General features: G+C 35.2%; 1 protein-coding gene and 1 long non-coding RNA gene across 20 annotated transcripts in view; one reads left to right on the forward strand and one right to left on the reverse strand.

Annotated features, from left to right (window-relative positions):
- Positions 1-1,689: 1,689 nt before the first annotated feature.
- LOC131937431 (troponin I) overlaps positions 1,690-22,377 on the reverse strand; it is a 47,012-nt gene continuing 26,324 nt past the window's right edge. For 4 of the 19 annotated variants that reach the window (XM_059294850.1, XM_059294853.1, XM_059294852.1 and 1 more), the window contains 13 exons: positions 17,837-17,924; positions 17,247-17,294; positions 15,249-15,287; positions 13,281-13,436; positions 10,586-10,663; positions 6,754-6,852; positions 6,217-6,337; positions 5,927-6,027; positions 5,645-5,688; positions 5,457-5,498; positions 5,255-5,348; positions 4,931-4,942; positions 1,690-2,629 (listed from right to left, as the gene is read on the reverse strand). In XM_059294850.1, the coding sequence (XP_059150833.1) occupies positions 2,534-2,629; positions 4,931-4,942; positions 5,255-5,348; positions 5,457-5,498; positions 5,645-5,688; positions 5,927-6,027; positions 6,217-6,337; positions 6,754-6,852; positions 10,586-10,663; positions 13,281-13,436; positions 15,249-15,287; positions 17,247-17,294; positions 17,837-17,924 (1,018 nt within the window). In that variant the 3' untranslated portion in view covers positions 1,690-2,533. Of the gene's footprint in view, positions 2,630-4,112; positions 4,169-4,930; positions 4,943-5,254; positions 5,349-5,456; positions 5,499-5,644; positions 5,689-5,926; positions 6,028-6,216; positions 6,338-6,753; positions 6,853-10,585; positions 10,664-13,280; positions 13,437-15,248; positions 15,288-17,246; positions 17,295-17,836; positions 17,925-18,836; positions 18,858-21,525; positions 21,622-22,377 lie in introns of those variants that run through there. The other 15 variants (XM_059294842.1, XM_059294844.1, XM_059294843.1 and 12 more) reach the window with 9 other exon arrangements.
- Positions 4,049-6,295, forward strand: LOC131937432 (uncharacterized). Its single transcript, XR_009386226.1, has 3 exons — positions 4,049-4,266; positions 4,593-4,691; positions 6,168-6,295. It is a non-coding gene; the product is annotated as an uncharacterized LOC131937432 (long non-coding RNA).

Consider the following 22,377-nt stretch of genomic DNA (forward strand, 5'->3'; position numbering starts at 1 on the left):
TATATATACATATATATATATATACATACATACATACACATACACACACATGACAACAAATGTGTTCTTTATGTTCAGTAGCACATTTGTAACCAGAATTTTTTAATGGCATCACACTAATGATAGCACATAGATATTTATAAAAAGTAAATTATTCTTATGTATGCTTTCTGTCCATTTGGCTGAGTTTTTTTTTTGGTAGAATTTTAACACGATTACTCTTTTCTCACCCAATGTTGTGTACAGTGTGTGGTGCCTCTTGTACAGTATCTGGCATGTTGAGTGTGTAAACTGCTAATTACACTTTTATAAGATATTTGTTCTTTTTTCAACATTTAAAAACAAACTCAGTATCCTTTGTATCAACTTCTAAAAATTTAACTAGCTAGGCTTATAGGTTGCTGTGTACATGCAGAAAAAAATTTACTGTGTGTGTTTATTTTTTATTTCAATTATATTATTGAATTTGTTAAATGCTTTTTTTTTTTGTTTACTTGCCATCTCATCTGTAGAAGGCCAACAATTGCAATGCTTGTTTATAAATAGGATTTTATGTGCTTTTATTACTAGGTACAATTAGACTATCTGAGGGTGCTCCATTTATATATTGATAAAGTGGTCCAAATATTTTTATATAATGTCATTTTGTTACCATTTTTGTTTCACTCCTTAATAACATTCATCTGTAAATATGACAAATATATTTGTCTTTCTTCCAGTCTTGTCGATTAAAGAAACTTTTCAGAAAGTTGAAAATAATTGACTTTGTTAAATATTTTTATCAAGTGTGTTTAACATGACATATTGGTAATTTCTAAATTTTGGTCCTAATGTTCATCTTTCATGCTTAGATGGAGAAATGTAAAACACCTTTGAACAAAGAATGTCAAAGAAACAAATTTTTTTGGTTTTTTCTCCGAAAATTGGTAGAATTTTTATTGTAACTGGTAGGATAGGCGCTATAAGAAAAATGACAAAAACAAACAATGAATCATTTTCTCAGTCTTTCTTGTTTATGAAAATACTGTTGACACACTACTCAAAGGATTTATTTAATACATGTTTGTCATTAAATTTTTTAAACACACAAAATAATTTTGTGTGAATCTTTACCAGCTGTCACATTTAGTTGAACTGAAGATTGTTCTTGATCCAGTATTTTCACAAAATCCACATCACTGTCACACGGTGAAATAATATACAAAATTTGTACAAGGTTAAACTGTCTTAAAAACTAGTCCCTGTGCTGAAAGCCGTTCATTCAAACCTGCAGATTTAGGCATTTATACTGAGTGATGGAAAATTATATGGGCATTGTCATTGTAAAATAGCACTCTTTGATGCATACAGGATGGAGCTATGCATCTCAATAATTGTTGGTTTAGTTTTAATACATCTGCAGGATTAAATATGAACAGACTTAAGACATGGTTGCTTCTAAGATGTAGGGCTGGGTTAAATTACGTTTTTTTTTTTAAATTTTTAATAACTATTTTCAAGCAACTAATAAAAAACTGGACATATAAGTAGTGTAAGAAAAAGGAAGAAATGAAAAGTTTAGTATGAACATTTTACAGAGTATTTTTCACATACAGTAGTTATACAGTCCTCACATACTGTTTAAAAGATATAAAAGATAAAAAAAACTAATTAAGTACTGAAATCGAAAAAAGTGAACAACGAATTGCACACTTATTAAATGATTTATTACACACTCACACCAACTAAAAAAAATTACACAATTTTAAGTTTTTCATTGAATGTGCATAGTAGAAGTTTGTGTATCTAAAGACAATGAAAAACTGCATTTTCCCAAAGTCTGTTTCACACCTAATTGAACAAAGTAAAGCAAAATAAATAAATAAAATTTTAGGTGCGAAATAGCAATGCAATATCACAATTTTATAAATAAAATGTTTGTTTTCTTTTGATACATTCAAGTTAAAATTTTTCTACTGTAACTTTTTGTTTACAAATCACGAAGAGGTAAAACAAAACAAGGTGAGAAGTAGGAAAATGACTTTAATCAAAAGAGAAACAAGACCAGCTGCATGTTGCTATTGAAGACAAATTACTAACTACATCTTCCAAAATACAAAAATTGTTGTAAAAGGAAGTTAGGTGTTAATTGCAGACTCTATTTGATATATATAAATATGTAAAGATTAATTGAATAATTTCATAAAAACCTATCATAAGTACTGACACAAAATAAAAATAATACATCTTGCACCAATCACTTTTAATGGACCTAGGTTACTCTCTAACACAGTTATACAAGCATTTCATCTGTTTCCAGGCAGCATTAGATGGCCTTAAAATTTTATGCTATGTTGAAATGTTCTCAATAAAAGAAGTTTGCTCAAATTGTTTTTAACCCAAGTAGTTTTTCACCGACACAAGTTGTCCAAATTTTACTTTTATCTTTGTTGAATTACTTGCTGCTAGAAATGCTTATCTTTAAATACAAAATTTTTTAGTAAAAGAAATTAATTTGGAGCTGACTATGCCTAAATCTCCCCAGCGTTGACATTTAACTTTCTGCAGCCTCTGCCTCTCCTTCTTCTTCTCCTTCATGTTTCTCTTTAGGTTTTAGTTCATCACGCCAATGGGGGTTAGACTTTTCTGGCTGATGAAAAAACAAAATCATCTTTTAAACATTTACTAAGGTATATTCACATGATAAGACGTATGGAAAAATTCTTTTCTATTGACAGATTATAAGTAATAATAGGCACTGTACTATCTATAAATTAGTTGCACTGAATAAATAATGAAAAAAAATAATTATTTCAGAACTATAAGCCTAACTACAACAAGGACTTTTTGTTATAAATATTAGTATTATGAAATAATTAATATATGGATTTAGTTGAAATTGACTCAAAAAAAAGCATAAGCTTGATAAAAAAATTTGTTAAATTTAGTTGTATAAAAAATTGAAAATATGTAAACTATTTCCAATAAATTATCTTATAGAGAAAAAAACGAAGAATTACTAAAACAGGTCACCACAAAAAATCTAACAAATAAAATTGAAACATGCTGTGAATGAAAGAATGATTTTGGAGTTCTGGTTAAAGGAGGAATTTGTTGCTTGAGTGAACAACTCATAATAAACAGGGAAGTTTGTGCACTATGAGGCATGTTGTTTTGAAATTCTGCAACAAGAAATATTTCCGTTGGCTCGCAAGGCAATGAGCGTTTACAAGAGGAATTTGTTTAAACTTTTTTCCCACTTATTAATAAACTATTTCTTCACATCACAATATTAAACATGATTCTCCACTTTTATTAAAAAATGTGAAAATTTTCTTACTTAGCTGCAGAGGTTAAAGCTCAATCCAAATAACATGCTTAATTTATAAAATGATTTTTAAAAAGCATCCATGGGTGTTAAACAGAAATAGTGTTTGGAAAAAATATAAAAACTAAATGGACGTTTGAAAAAAAGTAATGATATATTTTAAAGAAACATTTGTTTGTATTAAATGGTTCAAAAAAACATTCAACTTGTTGCCAGTTGGCATACACCCATGTATGAAAAATTTCAACTGCTTATGTAGTAATTGCACAAATAGTTTATAAACACGCTGGCAAAACAATGATACTGCAATAGTTTATTAACCTCTAGCATAATATTTTGTAGAATTTTAAAAGCACAGTTAAAGCATATACATATGATTATCTTTTTTTCAGTAAAATGGCAATATGGATGCTGCCTTGAAGCAAAATAAATTATCAATATGCATAAACAAATAGGTATTTATGAATATAAAAAAAAATATTTCACATTCTGCTTGTTAGGTTTAAAACATCAAGTCAATAAAAATCAATCATCTAACCGTATTTTTTCTTATTAATACTTTTGATTTGCAAAAAATTCTCTTGAAATAATTAAAAAATCATTTTAGTTTTTAAATTTCATTTAAAATTGTTTTTAGATCATAGTGCAAGGTATAACCTACTTGATATGGAAAAAAAAGATAAATGTGAACTGGTTTAACAGCAGAGATTGCAACTGAGTAAAGCTAATAGATAATTGTAAGTGGGAACAATACGGTTGTGATTAGATGTCTTAAAGATGTCAACATAAGCATTAAACAGACTACCTCAACTACCGCCCATTAGCAGTTAAAAAAGTGAATCCTCAGTGATGGTGATGAGGCTGAAAATATCCGTGATTTAGCATGCAGTTACCAGTAAATATATTCTAGTTAAATATTCATCACTTCATCCATGGCTTTGCAAAGAAATGTATTTTGTGTATGTGAAGACAGTTATTTGGTATTTTAATTTCCACGCAGTTAAAATGATTAAAATTAACTTCAATAGCAATTTTAGGTTATCAAGAGAATAAAAAAGTGTTTCAGATAAATTATATTAATATCTTGTTAGTTTAATTTTATCAGCACATTGTTGTAACAAGGCTAATATTATATTGTATTTAAAAATCAATTTAGGTAATGTTTAAAAAAATCTCCATAGTTTATTTTATATAGAAAAATTATGTGATTAGGATATTAAAAAATGCAGAATATAAATTCAAGTTGTGTTGAAAAAAGTTTTCTTATTTTGTATTTTTCTTGTAGCTACAAATATAAAAAACAGCCTTGTGGATACTCAGATGTTTGCGTCATCATGGAGGAGTGTTTACTATGCAGTGCATGACAGCTAATGGTGTGCTAATGGTGGGTACAAGCAAACTTACATAAAACAAAGCTATTAATTATTATAACACACAAACTATTGTACTCTACTTCAATCAAGCGTTTTTAAAAGTATTATAACTATAGATTTGGCTTTTTCTAATGAGAACTAAATCTAGCACAGTGCAAACAGGTATTTTCTGACTAATAATTTTTTATCGAATGATGGATTATTCATTAAAACTAAACGACTAGTTTAGGAAATAAGTAGTTTCAGTTACCGCATTTTGCTTCTTCTGGGGGCAAGTGAAAAAATTGGCGCACTTGTTAGAATTAAGAAATCTTTAGGATTACTCTAAAGTGATATGCAGCTAATTTGCATTGACCTCAATATGTATAAATGTATTTTAATAGCCAAGTAGAGAGTTACAAAATAAAAACACACATTGCCTACACATGAAACTAGAAACAAAATAATATAGATTAAAATAAGAGCAAATAAATAAAAATATTGTAATTCTAATGCTCAAAACTATTTATGAGTTATTGAAATAAATAAGGCTGTGTGTATATAGCTCTAAAACCTTTGGGGGTTGTCAACGTACCTCATCCTCTTCTAGGGCGTATTTGTTCTGGCCTGTAGATTTTAGGTTGCCTCTGAAATCTGTGGATTCCTTGGCCTGCTGAATTTTTTTGAGTCTGAAAAAGACAAAAACTTTTGTAGTTTGCAATAAGGGCTTAAAGACTAAAATGAAAAAATTAAAACATTGTCAATGTAAAACCAAATGAAGCTGTGCTGATACTTACTTGCTCTCTGTTTTGTTGACTTTTCTAAGAACTGGCTTGATGCTGGGTTAAAAAGAAAATAATTTTAATAGTTTGCTTAAAACATCTTTTTAATTTCATTTTTGTGTGTGCAAAAAACAAAGATTATAAAGACAAATAATTACTGATTTATGTAATAATAATTAATTATTTTAAAAATTTATTCTTACAATTTGCCCTTGGTATCATTTACTTTCAATGTAAGTTCATTAATCTGAAAATAATTATACAAGAAATTACACCTGATTCAAATAACAATGATTGTAATTGTTATCAATACATGGTAATAATTTAACAGTTCAAGCAAATTAGATTATTAGTATACCGATTTTAAATATCTACTTATTTAAAAAATTATACTCCATGATACTTTTAACCAAAGTTCATAAATTGTAGGCTTCTTTTCAAAATAGTGCATCATATTATACATCTAGTGTTTTACTTTAACCCACCTCGAAATCTTGTTTACGAATCTTAATCTCCCAATCATAGACTTCTTCTTCAAGATTTGCAACTCTTTGATGCAGATCTCTAACCAATTTTTGTAGGTCAGCTGAAATGGTTTTACACAAATATTTTAGTTTCAATAGAGCAACACCACATATTCTTTTCAATTAAATTCAAATGTTTTTAGCTTGAATTTTTTAAGAAAGTTAAAATAATTGACTGGTTTTCATTATTATTTTGAAGTAGGCACTAAATGGTAACCAGAAAACAATACTACAGCTATAAAGACAATCACCCTGAACAAGACCATCCAACTTGAGGGGAGTAACTCTGTCGTTGATGAACTTTTCTTTCTCAGCAGCTTTCTGTTTGGCCTCATTGCGCAGATCCTCTGCAGCCTTCTGCATAATGAGTTTCTGCAATATCAAAATAATTGGTCATTAAAATGATGTTGCATTTTAAAATTTGAAGTTTTAGAGGTTAAAAATCTAAAGGTTGAAAACAAAACAAAGTATATCAATTTGTAAATAAAAATCTAGATCAATCTATAATAAATGCTGGGTGTTTATTGAAAATGTGAATGTTAAAGAACTTCTTGTGTCTATAATGTGTATAAAAATGTGTATGTTGAAAAACTATAATGCATATAAAAGGTGAATGTTGAACAACCTTTATGTCCATGATCATAATGATGTGTATATGGTGAGTGTCAAAAAATTATTGTGTCCATGATCCGTATAACTGTTAACATGTGAATGTTTAACAACTTCTTGTGTCCATGATCATAATGATGTGTATACAATTATTAAAATGTGTCAATGTCACGCTTTACCTTGAGGAGTTTTTTCTTCTCAGCTGAGAGACCACCGAGACCTTTCCTCTTTCCCTTCTTTTTCTTCTTCTCCTCCTCTTCAGCCTTCACGCGGGCAGCCTAAATAAACATAAGACAAATAGATCTCTACTTGTAACAAAGTTTAAATGCCTAAAAAAATATTAAATTTTAATTTTAATATTAAATTAATATTTAATTCAATGGATTTGAACATTTTGATTTAATTTATTGTTAGATTTTTAAAAACTCAAATGAAACTTGAGTAGTGGCGATGGTCATTTAAAATCATTTTTAAAATAAGTAGATACCAGATACAGTATTCTTAATCTAGAGTTAATCTAGTTAATTCTCCGTTCTCTTCTAATTTTTATAACATACCGTGTTTTAACAACTATTTTAGCCTGATTATGTTAACTTTGAAAGCCAAAAAAAAAAAAAAAAAAAAAAAAAAAAAAAAAAAAATCGGCGACCCAAGCTTTCAAACGAAACTTTATTATATTAATTAAATACAATTTTAAATAATTTACCTGAATATATACAGCAATTACTTTTGTGAAATTTGAAATCAATTGTTTTTATTAAACACGGGGGCGACATTTTAATAGTTAAATTGTTAACCCATACTTGATGGAAATGAAAATAGGATAGCCTTTACGACAATTGACTCCTTAACTTAAAAGGTCGTCCATAAATTACGCGGAAATAGATGTGGTGTGGGGAGAAGGTTGGTGTGGGGACTAGTGGGGAGAAGCAGGGGCGGAACTACAGTGCCGCCAGACCCCGCAATGCGGGGGGGGGGGGGGGGGGGGCAGGCCGTTTAGTGGCCCACAGCCGACCAGAATCAATTTTTTTTATAGTTAAAAAAATTATTTTATTGTAAAAAACAGATCTACTACAGTAGCTAACACACGCTATTTCGTAAAGGAAAAAATGTATAGGCTACATGAGTTGTAGTGTGAAAGACAAACGTTCAACCACTTCCATAACTTATTTTTTTTTAAATAGTCAAATATGTGTGACCTTAAGAAACTTGTAATAGATTTACACTAAACAAATTAAAAAAAAAATTATTTCTCTTAATTGTTATTTTTTTTTAAATACGTAATACAGAATGACATAGTATAAAAAGGAAATGTATTAAAAACTAATAATATAAATACAAAACAAAAACAAAACATAAAAATAAACATAAGGCGAGAAACCATTTCACTGTCAAAGCTTTCATGCTTCATATTCTATTGACCGCCTTGTAATTTAAGAAGCATTATGTCAGACATTAAAACAGAGAATTTCAAAACAGATTAATAGCACTCACACAAATGACGTGTTGTTGTAACATGTTTTCATTAAAAATAAAAACTAAGAATTTTTTTATTTTTTCTAATTTCGAACAAGTCCGTATTGAGTATTCTAAGTTCGTAATTTCGTATTTTGTTTATATATATATATATATATATATATATATATATATATATATATATATATATATTTGGGGCCCAAAAAAAATTTGCGGGGGGGGGGCTTTTTTTCTAGTTCCGCCACTGGGGAGAAGGTCAGATTTTTGTGACGACGATTTGTGACGTCAGAATCGAAGAATGCTTGAGAACTGTGATTTAGCCTTAGTATACAAAAACATCAGAATCGTTATGTTCAAGTGAATAACAATAGAACTTGCCACGACTTCAATAATTTAATATATTGATGCGGGGCGGAGTAGGGGGGGGGTGGAGCTACATTTCTGACAACCGAAATAGTGTTTGCACTAGACTATACTCGGCTGTTCAATCATGATCTATGCCTACATAAATGCGCGTTATTCAATTCGCCATTTAATGGAAAACTGGTGTTATGGTGCCAAAATATTCATTATCCAATGTGTGTCGAGTCCAACACACAACGATCTGTGAGCCGAACATCTTCATTTAATTATTGAGATAGATATGCTATCTATAGATGTACAACCCTGCCAAATTAGCTGTGTCATCATATAATCACTATCGTAAAAAAGTACTAGTGTATGTATTATATATATTTTTGTGTGTGGAAAATGTGTTAGTTATTTTTTCGTTATCGGGGTGATGCTCCCCGCCTTAAACCTTATTTGTTTTAACCGAGCAGTTTAAAATAATCCCATTCTCATTTACTCGTTTAGTTTAACTGACGCGCTAGCCCAAGCAACGGACGAGAAAAACGTTTTTGGCTTTTTTTTGGTATGAGCAGCCAGAATGACTCACACACACATGGCCACCTTCCATGACTTGGTTACATAGCAGGGCATCCTACCTGCTCTCCCATCGCTAGAGGTTTGTCTCTTCTACGACAAGATGGTTTACTCAGTGCAAATAAAACAGAAACCAGCGACCAGCAGGCTTTAAAGGGCAATAACCGATGCCATTACATGGCTTTGTACATAACACACTACAACTGGTTTTCCTCCATCAATGTAAACAAATATTTTATTTAATAATTACAGCCAAAAGTAAGTGTGGAGTTTTTAAAAAGAAGTAGTGTTTTTATAAACTATGATTCCCTCTATAAGTATATATATATATATATATATATATATATATATATATATATATATATATATATATATATATATATATATATACATACAAACATACATATATATATACATATATGTAAGTATGTACATATGTATATATGTATATACGTTTATTTATATCCTCCATCTTTGCTACTGCTAAAGTGCTGAGTACAGAGCCAGAAATCACATCGCCTGTTGCCAAGATTCTTAACGGGAATAATATTCGGGTACATGTCGCCATGGTAACGTTTTTTTTTTTTCGTTCTGGATAGAGCGGTCGGGGAAGGGGTGAATCTAACAAAACAATTTAGCTGCTGAGCTAGGGAATTTATCTTTATCATTAGAAGGGATGGGCGGGGGGGGGGGGGGTTTCTTGCTTAGATCAGTACAGGTGAATGTGTTTATTTGGGTTATCGTAGCCCACTGATGGTACGGTACCGATATTAGGTACTCATGTTTGTGGTACTGATGTTTGGTACTGATGTTTGGTACTGATGTGTGGTACTGATGTTTGGTACTGGTGTATTGTACTGATGTTTGGTACTGATGTGTCGTACTGATATGTTGTACTGATGTGTGACACTGATGTGTGGTACTGATGTTTGGTACTGATGTTTGGTACTGATGTTTGGTACTGATGTTTGGTACTGATGTGTGGTACTGATGTGTGGTACTGATGTGTGGTATTGATGTTCGCACTGATGTGTGGTACTGATGTGTGGTAATGATGTTTGGTACTGATGTTTGGTACTGATGTTTGGTACTGACATGTGGTATTGATAGTTTAATATTGATGATTGATACTGAAATTTAGTACTTATATGTGGTACTGCTATTATTTTAAAACTGATAATTTGTACTGATGTTTGGTACTAGTATCTGAAGTTTTTAAATAGCTTTTTTTAATATGTTGCTAGGCTGCTAGAGTTTGTCTATCAATTTCTTCACCCGCACCCCTTTCCGCTCCACACAAATCAACGTGTACAGGTGTTTACGGCAAACGTTTTAATCTTGTAAACGTTTTTTTATTGTAAACATTTTGAACGTAAATTTTACCCATATGGTATATTTTTTAAACGTGGATGTAGTAAGTATGATTGGCGTTTGATGCAGAATAGCTTGAATTAAACCATTTTGTACTACGTAGAAGTCAACATCTAGCAAATGTAACACACGTCAACAACATCAATAAGAAAAAAAATAATAAACATGTTTTTTTTACAAAGTATAAAAAACCAACTTTTGCATAAACGTTTTTCATAAAGGAATAAACAAAACATTTACCTCTTCGGCCTCCATTCTCTCTCTTTCTCTTTCCCTCTCTTCTCTTTCCTCCTGTTCTTTGCGCCTCTGTTCCTCCTCCTGTCAATACAAAACCCGCAAATTGTAACATAAATAGACATCAAGTTATCAGTCTAATTTGTATCAGGTTTTCTGATTTAAAAAATCAAATTAACAGATATTTTTATAACGCATTAATTAATTAGATAATCCTTCTTTTAAAAAAATATTTCACTGGCTTGTAGATCTATTAGATCTAGAATCAATTTTTTTAAAATGAGTCTGTTGTAATATCACATTGAAAAAATGATCAAGACTCAAAAGCTATAGATCTATGTCACACAAATCTTGTGAGTCTTTTTGAACACGTAGTTGCAGCCCATTATTTATGTAAGCTGCAGGTATATTTACGTTTAATTTCAACACAAACCCTTGTCAGAAAATCTACGCGTCTGAAGCCGGTAGTCTGAAATTGATTTCTGCTGATCTAGAACCAAAAGCAACAGGAGAGAAAAAAAACATGTCCTCCTTACCTCACGGGCTGCTCAAGTCTCGGTTCTTCTAGATACCCGTTGCTACTGGTAACATGCAAACATGCAAAAACGTGAGCACACCCATGCCAATTCTTGAGACACACGAAGGCGTTGCGGGAACAGAGCACCGGTGCCAAACGAAACGGATACCCTGTCTTGATGGTATTCGCCAACATTGCTGAGTTTCTTATACTAATGCTGTGTGGATGTGGGGTCAGGGGTTAAGTTAGAGTTAGAGCTATAAGAAAAATATGTACGAGTAAGTCATTGTAAACAACAAAAAACATTAACTGGAAAATGCAGAGAAAACGGCGAAACGAAGGAGGAGATGATGGGTAGATGAAGTGAACCACATCTGCCTGAAGTATGGTAGGTAGATGGGTCTCTTGATGGTTGCAAACATTGCCAGAATGGTACACGTGTTCGCCAAAACTATACAGGAGTTCGCCAGAATGATTGGTAAAGAGAATTCGCCAGATTGATTGGTAAAGAGAATTCGCCAGATTGATTGGTAAAGAGAATTCACCAGATTGATTGGTAAAGAGAATTCGCCAGATTGATTGGTAAAGAGAATTCGCCAGATTGATTGGTAAAGAGAATTCACCAGATTGATTGGTAAAGAGAATTCGCCAGAATGATTGGGTACGAGTTGAGAGGAGTCTACAGTCAGGTGAAGATAGGACGAGGAGATGAAAGAAACTGTTTTCTTCAGTTTATTCTGCAATGTTTGGAGTAAATGTTTTGGAGAGTACAACGAAAGTCTCCTTTGTCCCCAAAAAAAAATCGTTATCTAAAAATCTTCAGGACAGAATTGGCTTGTGTATCCTAAATAAATGAATGATTTTTTTTTTTTGCTAGCTTTTGCCCTAAACATCTCTTTTTATTCTTTTATTTCGACTTTCGATCTCCATCTATTTTTTAAATCTCCGCTTTGTTCGTCCCCACCCCTTCCCATACATTCCCACAAGGCCACACAATTTGAAGCTATAGCGCTGAAACGAGATTCTGCCCAGGAGATGGAAAAATCAAGTGAATTTTTCTATTACTGGATGAAAGGTAGGCTGGTACAGTAGGCTGTCGTACACACCAGTGGCGCTCATCTGTTAAATGAAATACGTCAAGACGCGTTGTTTGAGCTATAAATAGTCGGCTTTGTACTCTGTTTATGCAGTAGCAATGTGGGAAAGGTGGGTTTCTGTTGTTTCATTGGTGGATGTTGACACAAGATAGGTGGTTTGGTGTTCGCAGGTTTCGTTAGCGAGGGACAACAAAGGGGGGTGGGGTTCTAAGTCGTCAACAATTTGCTTAAAATAAAAGTATTAGGTGGTAAAAAATCCACCGATGACCGTGGTTTCGAACTCCGAACCTGTCACAACCATATGAAAAAACTGTCTCTAGGTCGTGCTTGTAATATTTTAAACTGAGCAACATTAGGATCAAAAGAAATTGATAATGTATTAGTACAAGTTAGAAAAACAACTTCTTGAAACTACAGCTTAGTAATATGTTAAATATTTCTTTTGTCACGTCAAAACACATGCTTGCAATCATCATTTTAAAATGACCTTAACATTTTCACCAATCGATATGTCCAGGCTTAGCTCACCATTGGATCAAACCAGACATGCACCAACATAGTTGGACTAGTCTACACTTATAGAATGAGCCAGGTGTCAGCGTCGTGTAACAAACAACATCTTCATTAGATGGTAGTCACCAGTGGCGTAGCCAGAAATTGGTCATGGGAGGGGTTCAAATATTTTTCCATATGTATAAAATAAAATCATATATATATATATATATATATATATATATATATATATATATATATATATATATATATATATGGGCGTGAGTCCATGGGAGGGGTTACACCCCCCCTAACCCCCCTTGCCTTCGCCACTGGACTGGTAGTCACAGCAGTTACTTTGTATTAGCTTATCTTTTTATTTGGCTGGGGGGGGGGGGGGGAAAGGGGAATCCAGTGTTAGTGGAGTAAAGAGCCGTAATCAAGGCTGGATCTTTCAAGTGACTGAACTCGTGCAAACTTTTTGTAAAGCTAAATCCACACACGGTCAAAAGATGCTCGGACATTTGTCGTTTCCGTTATAATCAGACGCTCCAAACTGCTGGAACTGACATGCAAACAAAAGATCAAAACTTACTCTTCTACGTTTCTCCTCCTGTTGTCTCTTCTCTTCCTCCTGCCGCCGCCTTCTCTCCTCTTCTTGTCTTTGCCTCTCAGCTTCGGCCTCCTCTTCCTCTCTTCTCCTCCTCTCAGCGGCCTCCCTCTCGGCAGAGTCGTCGACAGGAGCAGATTCCTGACAGCGAGCAGAAGGGAGATGTTTTACATCACGCCAAGGGCGGTAATCACATGCTGGTTTGGTTGGGGATTTTTAGCTGACTATTGTTAAGGATTAATTAAAGGAAAGATTTATTTTTTTGCTGAAAAATTATTTTTAGTAAACTTTTATATTTTTAAACAGTTAAGGAAGTGTATCCGTGTTGTTAAACAACGTAAGTTTTCAGTTAAAAGAGCATAAACATTTGCCATAAGTCTGCATAGTTATGTCAACATAGAGAGGATTTAACCATCGTTTTATGTAAAGATATGTAAACAAAACGTTGTGGACAAAGAGTAAACACAATAAAAAAAAGTAAGAAAACACGACGACAAACTAGAAAAACACATGCCGAGAAAGAAAGAGAATTTCTGTCTTCACATTGTAAACCAGTGATGACGTCATCCAGAGGTAATTCGTTGGCATGCTTTCAAACAGAGAAATCAAAGAAAGGTGAAATTTTCAAGGATTTGCCCACCTGGGGGATTACAATTATAACAAGGGGAAATAATCAAGAGGTTACTGTCAGGTTGAGGGGATTTAGTTTTAAGTTGTTTTAATTACTTTTCAAGGTCAACAAGTAGCTGACTTGTCAATTACAGGTGTACCAAGGTCAGTCTGTTACATGTGTACCAAGGTCATCTTTTTACAGGTGTACCAAGGTCAGCCTGTTACATGTGTATCAATGTGAGACTGTTACATGTGTATCAAGGTCATCTTGTTACAGGTGTATCAAGGTCAGCTTGTTACAGGTGTATCAAGGTCAACTTGTTACAGGTGTACCAAGGTCAACTTGTTGCAGGTGTACCAAGGTCGGCTTGTTACAGGTGTACCAAGATCAGCGTCTAACAGGTGTACCAAGGTCAGCGTCTAACAGGTGTACCAAGGTCAACTTGTTACAGGTGTACCAAGGTCAGCGTCTAACAGGTGTACCAAGGTCAGCATCTAACAGGTATACCAAGGTCAAAGTCTAACATATGTACCAAGGTCAACTTGTAACAGGTGTACCAAGGTCAACTTGTTACTGGTGTACCAAGGTCAGCCTGTTACAGGTGTACCAAGGTCAGCTTGTTATAGGTGTACCAAGGTCAGCCTGTAACAGGTGTACCAAGGTCAACTTGTTACTGGTGTACCAAGGTCAGCCTGTTACAGGTGTACCAAGATCAGCGTCTAACAGGTGAGTCAGGGTCTGCTTGTAACAGTCAAAGTAAACATCAGCAAAAGCTTTTTTCCTGGTGTCACAAGTCATCTTGCTATAACAAGCTAGAGGGGCGGCTAACTAAAACACAGCCACTACTGGCCTAAAGCTATACAATAAAGTAACAGGCTTCTATAGTCTTTTTATTTTTAAAAAATCATTTCGAAATTAAGAAACGCATGCGAGAGAATATCTGAAATAGGCTTAAACTAGCAGTAAAACATCTTAAACTTCAAGTGTAAATTGCTTGACTCTTGGCATGTCTTGAGAACTTTATTTAAAACAATAAATTAACATGGACATTTCAACTTGTGTCTACGAGCAACATTTAAATCTGAAGTGTTCAAGTTTGTTGCAACAGTAGAAATTTAGATAATCGATGATCAAGTCTTTAAACTTTATAATCTACTAACTAGCCTCAGAACAGCTATAGAATTACAACAACAAAAAAAGGAGAGAAAAAACAATCAAGGCATGCCAGGATCCGATAGCTTTGTCTTGCTTGAAGACGTTTTGCTATCTAAAGACTGGAAACTACAAAGTCAACTCTAAGAACCATCCAGATAGAAAAAATACCGTCGTGCCCAACAAACCTCAGGCTCAGGGTCCCTGGCTGCACGGGGCGCCTCTTCCTGTTCGGTTAATGGACCGTTTGTAGAGAGGGAAAAAATGTGTCAATCAAGAGGAACGGCTGTATTCAAACACACAACTGTTATCACCAGATCGTACACAACTTAGACAGTACCCAGAGGTTAAGTGTACACATTTCAAACAGTACTCAGAAGTCTGGTTTTACACATTTCAAACAGTACTCAGAAGTCTGGTTTTACACATTTCAAACAGTACTCAGAAGTCTGGTTTTACACATTTCAAACAGTACTCAGAAGTCTGGTTTTACAAAACGAAGACAAAAATCTGAAGTCCGAGATGAACTAGATACACACGTCAACTCTTAAAACACGAAAAATTCACAGACTTGTTGGTGATTGTTAGACAAACGGTTATACAAACATTTACAAAGTTATTTCCTGTTAGATAATGCATAAATATTTGGTTGTACAAAAACCTTGATTAGACACATTGTCTAACACAGCGAATAAAAAGCAAAGTTTACAGAGATCTTTAATACTAGCTGCACATAATACTGGTTTAACAGACAGCAATCACAACATATTAATTAATATGATATAAAGATATGAACGATAGCATATACCACAATAAATATGATATAAACATATGAACGATAGCATATACCACAATAAATATGATATAAAGATATGAACTATAGCATACACCACGATATCTCAATACATATGACAGAATACTATGAACAATAGCGTGAGGCGCACTATTCCAGGTGTTATTGTCATACAATTCTCTCTGCAGCAGGGAGTTTTAACTTTCCAATCATATTTTCTTATAGCAGTAACTTCAATGATTTCAAGTAAAGAATGTTATTAACAAGTGCTGTCAAAGTTAAGAATCCCTTGCTACATTTTTTTTACTGCTAGTCTACTCTACTAACTATGTACTACTCTAATACTGATTACAAGGGGAAATCTATATTTGTGTGTGTGCTGGTAAACTTAAAAATTTCTCATTGCATATGTTCCAAATCTATTGGATTTAGTTTTAGCTTTCGTTGTACATAAACATCTGGCTTGAAGTTGGAATGTTTCACACTCGCTTGCTATAAAATATTTTCATGACAGCAATCATTTGAATAGGCTAATAACCGAAAGCTATGTAGAGAGAAAACATTACTGGAACAGTTTATTGAGTGCTAATAATCAATAGAAAAAGACACGATGCATGCTTGTAAAGTTTAGATATATGAGAAGGTGAACTGGTGCAATCTAATAGTTGCAGATATGCTTTCATAGAACTAAAAGTTGGAGGGATAATATGACAAATGTTTAAAGGTTGGGAAGGGGGTGGGGTGGGTAGGTAGGGATGAAATAGGTGAAGGTCACAATTCTGGCTATATATGTGGACACAACCGGGAATGTGGGATTTAGGGAATGTGGGATTTAGGGAATGTGGGATTTAGGAGAATTGATAGTTCTAAACTAGCTAAACTAGTAAGGTTTAGAACTTGATGGTGTGTAACTAAAATAATCAAAAGGTGAGGTCAACTTTAGGTTTGGTGGGTGGATGGGTGGGTGGGTGGATGGGTTATACCTCCAAGCTAAACTAAAACGCCAATGGTGAAAGAGATGCAGACGATAAAATGATGGGCTAGTGATGATCATGTGGGTGGGGTAAGGGGGTGGGGTAAAGGTGGAGGAGGGGGGGGGGGTAAAGGGGGGGGGTAAAACTTCAAGTTGGTGCTACATTGACGTCTGCTTCCTTTCTGCAACTCCATGGGAGGTAACACGGGGCTACATAGTAAAGGAGGGAGGGGGGTCTATGAAAAAAGTGAGGGGTCTATGAAAGGATTATCTATAACACTGCTGTATGATCACGGTGGAAGGCAATTTAACAACAACATTAGAACGGGTCAGTACTGCGATAATCTACGACAAATCAGGCTAGATTATACGATTAGGCTTAAGGCAAGAGTTAAGAGCAAGTGTTTGCATTTAGAATACCTCCTCATCTCCCCCTCTTCTCCGTCTGCTGCGAGCGCTAGAGGTGTCCTGGAATTAGAAACCGGAAGTGACAACACACAAAATAAATTAATAGGAAATCCAAAATGAAGAGAAAAAAAACATTTGGTTAGTTAAAGCAAGCCTTAGATCTCTCTTTTTTTTTAAAATGTTGAAATCTGTCTTTTCAAACAAATTAGATTTGAAATCCGTCTTTTCACATAACATTGGATTTGAAATTCGTTGTTGTAGGGGGGGGGGGGGGATAACAATTTTCGACAAGTTAACCGAAAAGTGAATGGTTTAATTGTACTCTAGTTAGTTTTCTGTGGTGTAGAATGGTACGTGCAATACTTGTTTGATAATTTATAGATTTTTTTTTGTATGGGCACACTACGATACTGTTACTGTGGTGATGGTTTAACATTAGGTTTTTAGTTTCACAAAATAAAATTTAAACTACACACGTTTTAATTTGTTATTTAACGTTTCAAATGAACTAAACCCACACGGGTCCCTGACACACGATGTCACTGACACATGATGTCAGTGACATGTGGTGTCAGTGACAGCTGACCAGCAGACGCCATTACCTCAGCTGCAGGGGCCTCCTCCTCGTCACCACCGCGACGTCTGCTTCTGCGGCTGCTGGTGTCTTCTTCTGCTGCTTGCTGCTCGCCGCTGGGGGGAGAGACGTAGTGGGGGTCAAGGTCGGGTTATGGTGGTCATTGGGGGTCAGTTGGTGGTCAGTCGGTGGTCGGTTGGTGGTCAGTTGGCGGTCAGTTGGTGGTCAGTTGGTGGTCAGTTGGTGGTCAGTTGGCGGTCAGTTGGAGGTCAGTTGGCGGTCAGTTGGTGGTCAGTCGGATGGTCAGTCGTGTGGTCAGTCGGTGGTCAGTGAGTGGTCAGTCACTGGTCAATCTGTTAAAACACTATCATAAGGCTGGTAAAATGAAACGTTAATGTGGTCAATTAGTGTAGTAGCCTAACAAAGCTCAATCAACAAAGTATCACAGTGTTTCTTTGTTACGTTTTATATACGCCATGATTGCAAATTTTTAAAAGTTAAACTTTTAAAATTTTAAAATTTTTAAAGAAACGTCAAGGTTAACTATTTTCAACCAAATGAAGATATCTGAGTTAAGTGAATCAATAAAAGGTCTCGTTGTCATTTGAAGTAAAAAAAAAGATCAACTTAAGTCAAGTAAAAGCAAGTGTGTCAACGAAAGTCAATTAGATCTACATGTCTAAATGCGAGACACCGAAACTTCTGCACGGTACCATCAGACATTCACTCAGATGTTTGTGACGTCACTAAATGGCCTCATGTAAGCGTGGCATTGTTTCTACGTGATTCTGACAATGTTTCCTGTCCACAAGATCTTCAATACCCCGTGGTACAAACACATGCAAGGTAGGGGCTGTATCAGAGCACTAAATTGACTGGTCACACAAAACTGCTTACTAGCTATTTACTGAGTATAGTCTCGCCCATGGCCCTACAAGTAGAGAGAACTGATCACGTGATATTTACTGCGTATAGTCTCGTCTCAACCTGGCCCTACAAGTAGAGAGAACTGATCACGTGATATTTACTGCGTATAGTCTTGTCTCAACCTGGCCCTACAAGTAGAGAGAACTGATCACGTGATATTTACTGCGTATAGTCTTGTCTCAACCTGGCCCTACAAGTAGAGAGAACTGATCACGTGATATTTACTGCGTATAGTCTTGTCTCAACCTGGCCCTACAAGTAGAGAGAACTGATCACGTGATATTTACTGCGTATAGTCTTGTCTCAACCTGGCCCTACAAGTAGAGAGAACTGATCACGTGATATTCACTGCGTATAGTCTCGCCCATGGCCCTACAAGTAGAGAGAACTGATCACGTGATATTTACTGCGTATAGTCTCGTCTCAACCTGGCCCTACCAGTAGAGAGAACTGATCACGTGATATTTACTGCGTATAGTCTTGTCCATAGCCCTACAAATAGAGAGAACTGATCACGTGATATTTACTGCGTATAGTCTCGTCTCAACCTGGCCCTACCAGTAGAGAGAACTGATCACGTGATATTTACTGCGTATAGTCTTGTCTCAACCTTGCCCTACAAGTAGAGAGAACTGATCACGTGATATTCACTGCGTATAGTCTTGTCTCAACCTGGCCCTACAAGTAGAGAGAAGTGATCACGTGATATTTACTGCGTATAGTCTCGTCTCAACCTGGCCCTACAAGTAGAGAGAACTGATCACGTGATATTTACTGCGTATAGTCTTGTCTCAACCTGGCCCTACAAGTAGAGAGAACTGATCACGTGATATTCACTGCGTATAGTCTCGCCCATGGCCCTACAAGTAGAGAGAACTGATCACGTGATATTTACTGCGTATAGTCTTGTCTCAACCTTGCCCTACAAGTAGAGAGAACTGATCACGTGATATTCACTGAGTATAGTCTCGTCCATGGCCCTACAAGTAGAGAGAACTGATCACGTGATATTTACTGCGTATAGTCTTGTCTCAACCTGGCCCTACAAGTAGAGAGAACTGATCACGTGATATTCACTGAGTATAGTCTCGTCCATGGCCCTACAAGTAGAGAGAACTGATCACGTGATATTTACTGCGTATAGTCTTGTCTCAACCTGGCCCTACAAGTAGAGAGAACTGATCACGTGATATTTACTGCGTATAGTCTTGTCTCAACCTGGCCCTACCAGTAGAGAGAACTGATCACGTGATATTTACTGCGTATAGTCTTGTCTCAACCTGGCCCTACAAGTAGAGAGAACTGATCACGTGATATTTACTGCGTATAGTCTCGTCCATGGCCCTACAAGTAGAGAGAACTGATCACGTGATATTTACTGCTGTATAGTCTCGTCCATGTCCCTACAAGTAGAGAACTGATCACGTGATATTTACTGCGTATAGTCTTGTCTCAACCTGGCCCTACAAGTAGAGAGAACTGATCACGTGATATTTACTGCGTATAGTCTTGTCTCAACCTTGCCCTACAAGTAGAGAGAACTGATCACGTGATATTTACTGAGTATAGTCTTGTCTCAACCTTGCCCTACAAGTAGAGAGAACTGATCACGTGATATTTACTGAGTATAGTCTTGTCTCAACCTGACCCTACAAGTAGAGAGAACTGATCACGTGATATTTACTGCGTATAGTCTCAACCTGACCCTACAAGTAGAGAGAACTGATCACGTGATATTTACTGCGTATAGTCTTGTCTCAACCTGGCCCTACAAGTAGAGAGAACTGATCACGTGATATTTACTGCGTATAGTCTTGTCTCAACCTGGCCCTACAAGTAGAGAGAACTGATCACGTGATATTTACTGCGTATAGTCTTGTCTCAACCTGGCCCTACAAGTAGAGAGAACTGATCACGTGATATTTACTGCGTATAGTCTTGTCTCAACCTGACCCTACAAGTAGAGAGAACTGATCACGTGATATTTACTGCTGTATAGTCTCGTCCATGTCCCTACAAGTAGAGAACTGATCACGTGATATTTACTGCGTATAGTCTTGTCTCAACCTGGCCCTACAAGTAGAGAGAACTGATCACGTGATATTTACTGCGTATAGTCTTGTCTCAACCTGGCCCTACAAGTAGAGAGAACTGATCACGTGATATTTACTGCGTATAGTCTTGTCTCAACCTTGCCCTACAAGTAGAGAGAACTGATCACGTGATATTTACTGAGTATAGTCTTGTCTCAACCTTGCCCTACAAGTAGAGAGAACTGATCACGTGATATTTACTGCGTATAGTCATGTCTCAACCTTGCCCTACAAGTAGAGAGAACTGATCACGTGATATTTACTGAGTATAGTCTTGTCTCAACCTGACCCTACAAGTAGAGAGAACTGATCACGTGATATTTACTGCGTATAGTCTTGTCTCAACCTGGCCCTACAAGTAGAGAGAACTGATCACGTGATATTTACTGCGTATAGTCTTGTCTCAACCTGGCCCTACAAGTAGAGAGAACTGATCACGTGATATTTACTGCGTATAGTCTTGTCTCAACCTGGCCCTACAAGTAGAGAGAACTGATCACGTGATATTTACTGCGTATAGTCTTGTCTCAACCTGGCCCTACAAGTAGAGAGAACTGATCACGTGATATTTACTGCGTATAGTCTTGTCTCAACCTGGCCCTACAAGTAGAGAGAACTGATCACGTGATATTTACTGCGTATAGTCTTGTCTCAACCTTGCCCTACAAGTAGAGAGAACTGATCACGTGATATTTACTGCGTATAGTCTTGTCTCAACCTGGCCTCCCTCCGCTCTCGACGCCGTCGCTCGAGCTCGTTTTCTGCGTCATTGTAGGAGTTAGCTTGGGTAGATCTAAACAAACACCATTCAAGGGGGCACACACCGCATTAGGCAAAACAAAAAAATCACACGAAAAAATTAAAAGCAACGGAACGAATTCATAAATCAGCGCTGGGTTTTATGCATCATTCAAATTTTGAACGAGATTTTTATAAAAAAAAATAATTGGGGTTATTCAATTTATTCATTCAATTTAAAAAAAAAAAAACAATCTAATATTTTTTCTCATTAAATTGTATGCTGTAATTTTTTTTTTACATCAAAGGTAGGCCTTCTCATCTTAAAAAAACCCAACGCCATTTTTAAGCTAAAGTAAACAGAAGAAAAAAATGGAAGGGAAAATGGGAGTTGCTAGTACAATTTGTAAAAGTAAGGATTATAATTCGTTTTTGGTTTTAGTATTTTCAAATCAATGAATATTACGTTTATGTTTACACACACACTCAGCATTATGTTTACGTTTGGTTTTTGTTTTTGTTTTTAAATATTTTTTTACATTAATATCACAAACTGGCAACTCTCATCTTCAAAGTTTAAACATGCAGATAAAAGTAATTTTTAAAAAAAGTTAAGCTTCTAATTTCTAAAAACATTTTTGACATAAAACATTAAAAATCCTGAAAATAAAATTTGAAATTACCAACAACTAATATGCATTTAATGGATGCATGCAGAAATTATGGAAATGTCTACATTCTCCGTGAAACAAAAAGCACCGAAAAAAGTGCAGGCGATTAATATTTACATGCTAATTTTATTATAACAATT

Source organism: Physella acuta, unplaced genomic scaffold (genome assembly GCF_028476545.2).
Source record: "Physella acuta isolate Inbredline_101_S28 unplaced genomic scaffold, ASM2847654v3 ptg000210l, whole genome shotgun sequence".
NCBI classification, from domain to species: Eukaryota; Metazoa; Mollusca; class Gastropoda; family Physidae; genus Physella; species Physella acuta.